The 13,156-nt window shown below is 42.2% G+C and overlaps 1 protein-coding gene across 2 annotated transcripts in view; it reads right to left on the bottom strand.

The window, feature by feature from the left end:
• FAM169A (family with sequence similarity 169 member A) overlaps positions 1-13,156 on the bottom strand; it is a 103,515-nt gene that overhangs the window by 32,363 nt on the left and 57,996 nt on the right. For both annotated transcript variants that reach the window (XM_040341418.1, XM_040341427.1), the window contains exons 3-6: positions 9,616-9,715; positions 7,284-7,369; positions 6,245-6,416; positions 589-768 (exon numbers count right to left, since the gene is read on the bottom strand). In XM_040341418.1, the coding sequence (XP_040197352.1) occupies positions 589-768; positions 6,245-6,416; positions 7,284-7,369; positions 9,616-9,715 (538 nt within the window). The remainder of the gene's footprint in view (positions 1-588; positions 769-6,244; positions 6,417-7,283; positions 7,370-9,615; positions 9,716-13,156) is intronic.

The raw sequence follows: 13,156 nt of genomic DNA, 5'->3' as shown, positions 1-13,156 counted from the left end.
TCTAAGTGTAGCAATATGGTTACATTTAATGTAAGTACAACATTTAACAACTCACATGGTTGATGATTAAAATAAGCACATCTAAGTATGAAGGCATCTGGGGTAAAGATGTCAAAATAGACCATCCTCCGCACCACCGGCTCTCACCAATGTCAGTCTGCAATCGTGACCGGGAAGACTACCCTGCAGTAGAGCGATCTGAAAGCGTGGAGCACAGAGTGGAAGGGAAGACGTCAATGGCGGTGCGGAGGATGGCCTATGTGGACAGCTTTACCCCAGATTCCTGCATACTTAGATGTGCTTCTTTTAATTATCAACCATATGAGTTTGTTAAATGTTGTACCTTCATTAAATGTAACCATATTGCTACACTTAGAGGCTCCTCTCTTCTCTTTTATACTCAGTTGTGACATGATGCTACTCTTATATCAAGACATTGCTAGTATATCAAGTCAAAATGTATTAAAATGTCTTGCAAAATGCTCTTAAACCAAGTTACTCTCAAACCAAGGTTTTACTGTAATCCCAAATGTTTTCACATATACATAATTTATATAAGGAACTTGGAAAACCCTGGTAGAAGGTTACCTGCATGCATCCTGGGTGACAGAGGATACCTTAGACCAAGCGTTTCTTCTGTGAAGGAGTCCACATAATCCTCCAACATTTGCAAAGCAAAATCTTCACATTGAAATTTCTTCCTAACAAACATGGTGTCAAGTACCGGAAGTGTGTAACTTTGGGTTAGATACATGGGACATATACTTCCTGAAAGAAAAAACATAGACATTACTACATGATAGCGCTTCTGGTACAATATTATACCAGCAAGCCAAGTGAGGAAACGTATTCCTACTACTACTACAATACCTGTAAGGGCTGATTCACACTAGGAGGTGCAGGAAAGGTTCTGTGTGCATTTCCAGCACATGAACACGCTGCTATTACGAGACATGTGTGGGTGCCGTTATTTAGTAATGGCAACCCAAACGCATCTTGCAGCCACCAAATCACAATATACTGCTGCATGGTCAAAAAAAGTATCGCTTGCGCTACTTTTTCCGTCTTCCAGTATGTTTGGCAGCCTATTGAAATTAATGAGCTGCCAAAGCCAGAACGTGCGGGACGCATGGGAAAGCGTGTGTTCGAACGTGTGCATTACAGTGTGAACCAGACTGGAAACAGGATAAATGAATACATATACTGTAAAATAAAACAGTAGGCTTAAAACAGCTATTCACCTATGGTGAGGGAGGAGTTGGGAACTCTGGTATATAGATAACTAAAACTGCCTATTCCACAGTACAAACAGTACAAACATTCAGTTGACTCTTTAGATTGTCTTCATGATTGTCTACAACAAATATAATTAATTTAAACTGATTTAGGAAGAAATGGAAATAAGACCTGTATTTCCTAAATGTCTCATACATCACATACACCATACATTCAATGGAATGAACCACAAAAAATACACTGAAGGATACAAAGGGGGCAAATAAAAAAAAAAAAGTGAATGTCTCACCCATTCGCTCAGCTGTCAGGAATAATCCTTTATTTTGCCAGGCCTAGATGGTGTGCTTGTGGTACAATGGGACTCCTCTGAAGGCCATCCACACCCTTGGGTCCGCCATTTGTGGAGGAGGCAAACCCCAGGGAATCTCAGCTGGACTCTATACACTGAGGAGACCTGATACCTCACCCAACTTTTTTCCGAGGGGACGGGGGGGTTATGGGGAAAACAGGAAGCTGACTGACGCCTGATGGCTTCCTGGGGAGTTTATACAACCCTGGGCTTGTAGAGGCAATTGAATACCTTTGGGGCATGTGTACTGACCCTCAATCAGCATTGCAGCTTAACCAATATCTGCTGTAAGACAGGGAAACAAACTTTCCGTGATATGTATTAGTTGTTTGATGATCCTAGAGACCTGGGGACTGGTTTACCAAGTTTCCATCTCCCTCACTCTCTTCTTTTGCAAGCTAAAAAGAATTGATAAATATTTCTTAAAGGAATTTTGTGGCTGCCTCCTCCTAAATGTACTTTACTGTGTCCCATGCTCTGCCGCCACCATGTTCAGTCTCAGACGCCCTGTGATTGGGTGTATGGGGTCATGTGCGGCGGCGGGGCTGGCCTGTCCATGATCGCGGTAGATCCTGGAGTCCCGCCTTCGCCCAATCGGAGGGTGCAGGAGACTGAACATGGGTGGAGGAGGGACTCCAGGATCTACCGCGATGGTGGACAGGCCAGCCCCGCCGCTGCACATGATCCCATACGCCCAATCACAGGGCGCCTGAGACAGTGACTGAACATGCCACTACATGGCAGGGAATCCGAGGATTATCGCAGAGCAGAGGCTGCAGAGTGAAGCAGGTGCCGAACATGGCCAGTCAGCCTGGAGCCACTCTCCGCCTCTTTCTTCTGATCAGCGGGCTCTAAGCCGGATTACTGCAGCAAGGTACCGGGGATCAGGAGGAGGGCAGCTGCTGACACTCTTCCAGGCAGGCTGAGCCAATACTGGGGAGGAAGGAGAGCACGGAGCCGGGACCATGGATGGGAGCTGAGAGGGGTCCATAAATAGGGGTACAGCACACACAGGGACAGGAGAGAAACGTGGGGGGAGGCATGGACACTTACTGTGTGTTCTATGAACAATGAGATTGGATCCGCAGGACACCTTCACTAGACCGCACAGAACACCTCCACTACAAGGCGGGGGGGGGGGGGGGTCATTGAAAGGCGCCACAAAAATCTCCACCACCTACACCGTATAGTCAGGGGCGGAGCCAATTGGGGTATCAAACTTAGGTTTCGCCTAGGGTGGCAAAAATCCTTGCACCGGCCCTGGTCAGTGTAGTGTAGTGGTTAGTATAGTGTAGTGGTCAGTACAGTAGTCAGTGTAGTATAGTGGTTAGTGTAGTGGTCAGTATAGGAATCAGGTAGGTCAGTGTAGTGTATAGTAATGGTCAGTACAGTAGTCAGTGTAGTGTAGTATAGTGGTTAGTGTAGTGGTTAGTATAGGAATCGGGTAGGTTAGTGTAGTGGTCAGTGTAGTATAGTGGTTAGTGTAGTGGTCAGTGTGGGAATCAGGTAGGTCAGTGTAGTGGTCAGTGTGGTATAGTGGTCAGTGTAGTTTAGTATAGTGGTTAGTGTAGTGGTCAGTGTAGTATAGTGGTTAGTGTAGTGGTCAGTGTGGGAATCAGGTAGGTCAGTGTAGTGTAGTGGTCAGTGTAGTATAGTGGTTAGTGTAGTGGTCAGTGTAGTATAGTGGTTAGTGTAGTGGTCAGTATAGGAATCAGGTAGGTCAGTGTAGTATAGTGTAATAGTCAGTACAGTAGTCAGTGTAGTATAGTGGTCAGTGTAGTATAGTGGTTAGTGTAGTGGTCAGTATAGGAATCAGGTAGGTCAGTGTAGTGTAGTGTAATAGTCAGTACAGTAGTCAGTGTAGTATAGTGGTCAGTGTAGTGTAGTATAGTGGTTAGTGTAGTGGTCAGTATAGGAATCGGGTAGGTCAGTGTAGTATAGTGGTTAGTGTAGTCGTCAGTGTGGGAATCAGGTAGGTCAGTGTAGTGGTCAGTGTGGGAATCAGGTAGGTCAGTGTAGTATAGTGGTTAGTGTAGTACAGTGGTTAGTGTAGTGTAGTGGTCAGTATAGGAATCAGATAGGTCAGTGTAGTGTAGTGGTCAGTGTAGTATAGTGGTCAGTGTAGTGTAGTGGTCAGTATAGGAATCTGGTAGGTTAGTGTAGTGGTCAGTGTGGGAATCGGGTAGGTCAGTGTAGTATAGTGGTTAGCATAGTGTAGTGTAGTGGTCAGTATAGGAATCAGATAGGTCAGTGTAGTGTAGTGGTCAGTGTAGTATAGTGGTCAGTGAAGTGTAGTGGTCAGTATAGGAATCGGGTAGGTTAGTGTAGTGGTCAGTGTGGGAATCAGGTAGGTCAGTGTAGTATCGTGGTTAGCATAGTGTAGTGGTCAGTATAGGAATCAGGTAGGTCAGTGTAGTGTAGTGGTCAGTGTAGTGTAGTGGTCAGTATAGGAATCAGGTAGGTCAGTGTAGTGTAGTGGTCAGTGTAGTGTAGTGGTCAGTATAGGAATCGGGTAGGTTAGTGTAGTGGTAAGTGTAGGAATCAGGCTGGTCAATACTATTGTAGGAAGGGAAGGGACAGGACTCAGGGAGTGCTAAAAGTCCGCAGGTTAGGGGGTGCAAATTAATTGCCTTGCCCCTGGCGCTGACAACCCACGCTACGCCACTGCACTGGCTATTACTATAGGATATCTATAGGATCCGTTTGATTGCATAAAAATTGATCGAACAATGTAAATGCAAATTTCCCCTTGGTAATGGGACTTTTTAGGCACAGATTGTGAAACAATATTAATAAAAGATTCATATTTAAATTGATCGAACAGTGGTTCTAAAGGTAGAAGGTTTTTTACCTTAAAACTTTCATTGTGTTAAGGAAAAAAAACCTTCTCCCTTTATACTTACCCAAGCCTGATCTTGATTCAGCGATGTGCCTGAGAGCAACGTCTCTGTCTGTTCTCTTCTCCCAGGGCAGATTGATAGCAGATTGATTGCAGCGGGAGCTATTGGTCCCCGCTGCTGTCAATCAAATCCTGTGACAAGGGACTGAGGAGCAGGGCTTAGCCACATTGTCTGTGCCTATGGACACAGGCAGCGCAACTCAGGATTGAGCCTGCAAGTGTGCCACCATAGGAAGCAGCTTCCTATGGTGGCATACTGAGAAGAGGAGGAGACAGGAGCACCGGTGAGGGACCCCGGACAAGGAGGATCGGGACTGCTCTCTGCAAAACCATTGCATAGAGCAGGTAAATATAACATGCTTATTATTTTAAAAAATGTACCCTTTACAATCACTTTAAGTAAAAACTGTACAGTTAGATAGTAATGTGTATGGTGAACTTTATATGTATTCCTGCCCCATGGGCGTGTACATCTTCACCGCCCCCATTAGGTTGTGTGGCCGTGTTCCGGCGTGTCATTGCGACTTCCGGTTCCGGGATTCAGTCCAGGACACGTGGCTCCTCCCCTTTTTGCGTCCGTGATGCGTCAACGTGGTGTGACATCATCCACCGTGGTTTGGCGCAATGGGGAGAGGTATTTAAGGACCCCCATGGTATGAGACATGTTGGGATTCCTGGGAGCCTCTATCAACCGCGACAACATAGAAGTTAGTCTATTTTTATGTGAACAACCGATGGTGCAGTTTCATGTCTTTGATTGGAACCTATGTGCTTTATGTGTTTGATTATGGACAGGTGCTGATATTGGTATCTGGGAGACTTGCTCCCCGCTTTTGCATCCCCTTTTCATGGTATATCAATTATTTGTCCTTTTTTTTCTGTACACAATTGAAGCTGATTAATTGTAGATCTTCCATACCTAATAAACAAATCCTTTACGTTCTTTCCGGAAGAAGCCACCATGGCGAAACATGTAGAAAAATATGAACGTGATGTAAATATGTATGTGATTACATATATTCATTGTCAATATTAGGTTGTTTGTGTACACCTATGGCTATGACCGTACTGTATCCATCAGTTTTATGATGTTGCTTATTTAATAAACATTTTTTGTATATTTTTTATATATAGATTTTGTGTGATTTCTTATATGATAATGCACCTCTATAGTACCATATCTCCTACAATACTTCTCTCTATGTTTAAGGGATGTTGGTGTCATAATTTATAATAACATTTTGTGTTGAATGAATGAATGACTTGTATAGCGCTACACATGCAAACTCAATCGCCTCTAGGCGCTTTTTCCAGCCAGTGTCTGCTTGGCTGGTGAGGTCATTTTACCCTGTAGGATCTCGACACGCTTGGGACACACAGTCATACACATATATACTGGGCCAATTTGGACAAGATCCAATTTACCTACCAGCATGTCTTTGGAGTGTGGAAGGAAACCGTAGTACCCGGAGGAAACCCACGCAGGCACAGGGAGAACATACAAACTCCAGGCAGATGGTGTCGTGGTCGGGATTCGAACGAGCGACCCTTTTGCTGATAGGCGAAAGTGCTACTCACTACACCAATGTGCTGTTGATCTCTGCTCACCTTCTTGAATTTCATTGAACCAGGCATTCAGCTTTAAACAATACCCTGTCTCTGTATTTTGCTGAAGTCCCCTTAATTGACAGTTTTAGAACAATTCTAATACGCAGTCATTTTAAAATAACTTTTGCTGAAGAACGCATAAAATAAATGACCTGCAGGCTTGACAGAATAAAATCCAATGGCTTCTCCTTCTCTCCATAGAATCTTGGCATAATCAGAGCTGCTGTGACAGAGAAAGGGGACCTCGTCTCTCTCCATCTCTTTTTTTCTATAAATAATTCGGTTTAGCACATAAAGAACTATTCTTTCTCCAAGGGTCCGGACCTGCAAATGAAAGAAGCAAAAACTATGAATTTCAACCGAATATTATACTTTTATACCTGCTAGTATTTATTATGGTATCGATATAAAACTGCTATATCTGTTTTTTTTAGTGTTGCATTTTCTTTGAATAAATAATTCAGTGGTTTACTTGTTACTTAACAAAAGTTAAAAAGCAACCAAGCAAAATTAATCAGGAAATTACTCTACTAAAGGAGACACCACTGGCAGAATCTGGTTCATATACAGAATTATTTTCCTGGGGCCAACATGGAAGCATGGTAGTATGTGGCCAGGGATTGGCGCCATAAAAGGTAAATTACGATATTTTGCACACAGACACAACAAATAAAATTCTGCCCGCATATAGACACGCTATCATTTTGTTCTACTTGAATGCCACTCATTTTAGTTTAATATAATACACCACTCTTTTATTTTCACACTGCCAGGGGAATTCATAAAGGGTGCCATAGACAGGTACATGAGTCTCAGGAAAATTAGGATCTTTACCAGCACACATTGGTATAGTGATGATCTTGTTATTTTTTTAAGTAAAGCAAACAGGAATCACAAGCTGATGTTTCAGGACCTTGCAGGATTCCTTTTTAAATACAGAGCACTGTACCTTGGAAAAGGGGTCCTGCGAGGTCCCAAATAGTTAGCATGTGATGCCTGTTGCTTTACTGGAATAAATCCTGGTACACACGGGTTGATTATCAGCTGGTATGGTCCAGTTCAATAGAAACCCGCCAACATTTGGCCTGTGTGTACACCAGTACGGCTGACTTCTGCTGAATGGGCATGCCAAAAAAATAATAGGTTACATGGATATTTTCACTACTGTACAAGTACTATTCAAGCCTTTACCTGCTGCAGGCCATCCCGAGATGATTTGGAAGTCCTCGCTGTATCATCAACTGTCCACCACTGATGACCAAGATACAGAGCCACAGCTATGGAAGAATAGTAACACTTATAACCAGAAATTCGAAACTGGAAAAGTCATGCATACTACAACTGCACACACCTTTTTGGCCTACCTAAAAAGATCGTGCATAGACTCCAACTAATTCAGAACGCTGCAGCAAGGTTAACTTATGGGTGCTGGTAGGAGAGATCATATGACCACGATTTTGAATACCTTGCATTGGGTGCCCGTCCATGAGCGGGTTCTGTTTTAGATTGGCTGTTTTATGCATATGATAGTACATGGAGGTGGACCAGAGTACCTCCGGAAAAAATTCACACGGTATGCTCCTAGTAGAGCATTACATTGAGAGGGACAAACGAATGTCATTGTCCCTAGGGTGAGAAACAGAGACGAGGAGGACGTGCTTTCTCGTTGCAGGGGGGTAAGGTATGGTATGATTTACCATTGGTCCTAAAAAACACCACCAACTTGCTAAGCTTCAGGAAGAGTTTCAAGACCTTGCTCTTCCAGAAGTGTTATAGGGGCTTATAGGCCACTGCATCCTGGCCAGTAAAGGAGCAAGATTGAAGCCTCGTACACACGACCGAGAAACTCGACGGGCGAAACACATCGTTTTGCTCGTCGAGTTCCTTGTTAGGCTGTCGAGGATCTCGGCAAGCCAAATTTCTCCATTCCCGTCGAGGACAAAGAAGACATGCTCTCTTTTTGGCTTGACGGGATCCTCAACAGTTTCCTCGTCGAAAAGTGTACACACGACCGGTTTCCTCGGCAAAAAAAAAAACCAGCAAGTTTCTTGCTGGTTTTTGCTGAGAAACTCGATCGTGTGTACGAGGCCTAAGAAGATCAGAATCTCCCTGCTTATTGAAGTCAAACGCATTGAGGCCCATGGGTAAGACTGCGTTTATAAGCATTTTTTAATAATAATAATAATAATAATAATAATAATAATAATAATAATAATTTAGCTATAAATAGACATAATATGTTACACAAAAGATTATACAATATACTAGTGTAGTGGCCTCCTTTAGTCAGGCTGCTAGACTAAATTTAGTTTGACTGTAGTGAGTGGAACAGCGATCTATTGGTTTTGTCTGTTCAGGATTTCCTGAGGTGGATGTTCGATTCATCCCACCTGCTTCTGGAAGAGGACTTTATTTAAGAACTACTAAGTGCATGCTATTGTGTTTATTAGTTGGATATTGTCATGATATTTTGTTTATAGTTAATATTTAGTAACACTTATGTTTTGATTTGCAAGCACAGCGCTTATATTGATTTGTTTTGAACACTTACACATGTATATGGGATTGTGAATAGTTTCAGCAGCGTGTTTTCTAGCAATTCTGTGAACACAAAGGGTATCTTGCAAGGTTTTAATTTCATGAATATTTATCATGCTCCAACCAATCTCTGGAAGGAGGCATTTACAAGGTTGGGTGGGGAGGTGATAAATGTTTGGGAGGCCTTGTGAGACTGGTATTTCCTCTTAAGTGAGGATTCCAATTCTTCTGGGGCTGCTGCCCCTAGGAGAGAGCTATGGAGACAACAGATTACAAACTGGGCCTTAGTAGGAGCTGAGCTGAGGGCCTGGAGAAGATTGCTAAAGGATTATTATTGGCGGGAGGGCACTGTGTTGAAGTCTTGGTCTGTTAAAGGATATTTTATCTCCCTCACTAAGGATCTACCTGTGGATGCTGATTGGCAGAATGCTCCTGGGGCACTGAGAGCAAAGACCTTGCAGTGGAGTCTTGGGTGTGCAGGTGCTAGAAGGGAGCCAAGTGCAGATGAGGCTATATAGACTGGGGCTGTTCTTATAGAGTTCTAGGGATACTGGTTGTTCACTGTTGTCTCCGGGAAAGGCTGCTTAGAGAAGATTCGGGAGAAGTTTGTCCTCCCTTTGATTGCTATTATTGTTTTGGAATATCCTGTGACCCTAAATCCCTCTCCTGTTCAAGTTCTTTAGCAATACATACTAAAAAGACATCCCCTAGACCAGGGGTAGGCAACCTCGGCCCTCCAGCTGTGGTAAAACTACAAATCCCATCATGCCTCTGCCTCTAGGAGTTATGTGAGCTGGAAGGCCGAGGTTGCCTACCCATGCCCCATGCCCTAGACTGAGCCTGCTTTACCCGCGTGCATGGAACTTTGCTTATGGATACTCTGTACTGGTAAGGGAGACCTGGACATATTCTCAGCAACCCCTCCAGGGGTAAGCACTACACTAGAGGCCTTACTATTTGCCGTAGTGTATAGTGTATATCATACCTGTCAGAGCATCTTCAGGTGCAAACAGAGCCAGTACTTTTTGTGCCTGATCACCTCCATAGAGCGGTACATACCCTACTGTAGAGAGACTGATTAGCACCTGAAAAGGAAACAGAACGTTTGAAGGTTAAATATGAACAAAAGAACAGTACAGTCTAGTTTTCACAACAATGTTGCTTTGCTGTAATTGGACAAGGCTTTGAGACTTATAGGTAGGAAAATGTTTTTAAAGCTGAACTTAGGGCACATAAAATTGTATTAAAATATATTTATCAAAATACAGAAAGGGCATAAATCCACTTGGTGTTCACCAAATACAATTGCAAACCTGGATAATCTCCTTGTGTGGGGTGACTGGTCTTGTCTCCACCCTCTGCTGTTGTTTTCAGCAGGCAGCCTGTAGTGGGTGGAGCTACTTAGCTATGGCATCATCACTGTGCTGTATATAGCCTGTGCAGAGAACAGAGCTGTGGGAGGGACCCAGCAGGCTCCACCCACTACAGGCTGCCTGCTGAAAACAACAGCAGAGGGTGGAGACAAGACCAGTCACCCCACACAAGGAGAGAGAGAATGAGTAACTGATCTTTATTGTAGGATGCTCTTGCACATAGGCAAAGTTTTATGCTATATTAACCTCCCTAACCTCCCTGGCGGTATGATTATTTCAGATTTTAGGTGCTGAAAGCGATACCATTATTTGCAAGGAAATTTGGCGTTTTATACTGTAGGCCTGTAAGTTTTTAGGAATAACTTACTTAAATCTGACCAAACAAGAGTCTAGTAGGCATCCCGGGTATGACATTTTTTTAAAAACAAAATTATAAATTATAATATAATAAATAATTATAACAAATAATAATATAATTATAATAAGAATTATTCAATAATGTAATCAACTCAAAATCACTGAAATTTGCTCAGTTGCAGAATTGTCGCTGTCATTACTTTTATTTTTTTTTATGACGAATTTCCCCACAAATCGCTATCGCACAATTCTGCAAGTGATTCTAATTTATTATCGCTGTTTTCTAGCTGCTCTAAAACCATTTTTGACATAAAGGGACACTTTTGGTTGCTATGGACAATCTACAGTTTGCAGGCAGAAAGAAATTTTTTTATTATATAAAAGAACATGTAGGGCACTGGGCAGACCACTAGAGACAAGGGGTGGTGTGTATTTTTTACATACAGTACTGTAATCTATAAGATTACAGTATACTGTATGTAAGGTGTTTGTTTACCTTTTTGAATTTGGCGCCGTTCTCCGCCCCCGTGCGTCGTAACGTCGCAGGGAACGGAGATCGGCGGCACACAGAGGCACTGTGTGAATCGAGCGAGCACCCGCGGTAGCATCGCTGGATCCAGGGAGAAGGTAAGTAAACCATGCCTGTGGATTCAGCGAGGCGAGCCCGAGTCTGACTCGGGGTTACCGATCGCAGCACAGAAATGTAACCCCGAGTCAGACTCGGGAATACCGCCAGGGGGGTTAATACACAAACCACACCAAGGTTAAAGTCAGAATACAGATTGGGGTTGATTTACTATAGGCACTCTGCAAATGTAGTTGTTCCAGAGCTCAGTAAATGAGGTAAAGTATCACTTTACAAAGAATACCCAGTCTCACACAAGCAAAATAAAAAAAAAACAGCATTTTTTCCTTGCACATGATTGGATGATGGAAGTCAACAGAACGTCTGCTTATTTACTAAGCTCTGGAGTGACTACACTTGCAAAGTACACAGTCTATTTGCCTTTAGTAAATCAACCCCACTGTATTTATATAATGGGCTCCATTCCGCAAAGCAGTATTTAGGTGTCCAGACACAAATAAATATAAATATTGCATTCAAATCCTAAAACTGTCAATTCACTTTACTGTTTTGTGGTATTTACAGCATGCATTAATAAAGTAGTGGCGCAGGCATGTGGTATTGAAGGAATGTAAAAATCTAATAACCAATTTTGAGTAGTCTCTGCATTTTTGGATCTGTTCTCTCAACCGTAATGCATTGAAACCGAAATATGGAAATATGGAGCTTATTGGGGTTGATTTACTTAAAGTATAACTGAAGATTTTTTTTTTTTTTTTTTAGTTTTGGATAGTGTGGAGGTGGATTAGAACATCTGTAAGGATTTTACGGTCTGTGCCCCCATTGGATTCACCCTCTCTATATCTGTTTTGTTTACCATTATCACTGAAAGTGAAAGTAAAAGAAAATCCCACATTTTGGGTTGTCCCCAGAAAGGTAAAAGAGGGAAAATCTTCCAATGGGGAAAAAATGAAAAAAAAAAAAAAGTTTTGCCTATAGTTCTACTACAAAGTGGATGTAAATCCTCTCCTATACCCAGTGAAGTGAACAGCCTCAGATTATACACAGAGATGAAAAAAATCTCCATATATAAGTTTTACACGTATATCTGCTGTCTTCAGCTTTCTATATTCTTTTGAAAATGCACATCCTTTTAGATTTTTTTCTTCCTGTTCCAGCAGGGGGAGGGGTGTCCTGGCATGCACTGTGTGACAGCTGATTGGAGGAAAGGCACACACCCCCTCCACATAGGCAAAGGAAGGAAGAAATGTGCAGAGCTGTGTTGTAAATAGACCAGCTCTCTGCTAATCTATCTATAGCACCCTCCCCAACACAAAGTTCAGGCTGCTTTTATCGCCCATGTCAGAGAACTTGTCAGAAGTTATCATTATGATAACAAAGGAAAGAAGCAGCAGAAAGACACAGGACTTAGGGCTTTGGAGAGAGATAATAAAATACTGCCTATACAGGTGCATCTCATAGAATTAGAATATCATCAAAAAGTTCATTTATTTCAGTAATTCAATTCAAAAAGTGAAACTCATATTTTATGTAGATAAAAACCCAAAATTCTGAATCTCAGTAATTAGAATATTGCATAAGACCAAGAACAACAATAATTGTTAATACAGAAATGTTGGCTTACTGAAAAGTATGTGCATGTACAGTATAGTATGCACTCAATACTTGGTCGGGGCTCCCTTTTCATGAATTAATGCATTAATGCGATCAGGAGGTGATCAGCCTGTGGCACTGCTGAGGTATTATGGAAGCCCATGTTGCTTTGATAGAGGCCTTCATCTTGTCTGCATTGTTGGGTCTAATGTTTCTCATCTTCCTCTTGACAATACCCCACAAATTCTCTATTGGGTTTAGGTTAGACATGTGCACACTGAAATATTTTGTTTTGGAATTCCGTTTTCGTCCGAAAAATACATTTATTTAGTTACTCCCAAAATTTGTTTTTGTTTCTTTTGTCTCGTTAAAAAATGCATTTGTCCGAAAATCCGAATTAATTAAGGTCGAATCTGTCAATTGAAGGCTTTTAGTGTCTGTCGAATGTTCTAAGAAGATTCGATGAAGCAGCTAAACTGTACGACGCAGCGATCGTACATTTACGGTCGAATGCTCCGCCCACAAGCTATAGTAGAATTCTAATGTTGTATGACTAGTAATAATTATATTTATTAATTATTATTACTAGTCAACCAACATTAGAATTCTTCTATAGC

This window comes from Rana temporaria, chromosome 1, assembly GCF_905171775.1.
Source record: "Rana temporaria chromosome 1, aRanTem1.1, whole genome shotgun sequence".
Lineage (NCBI taxonomy): Eukaryota > Metazoa > Chordata > Amphibia > Anura > Ranidae > Rana > Rana temporaria.
This window is presented reverse-complemented; position numbering and strand designations above follow the sequence as displayed.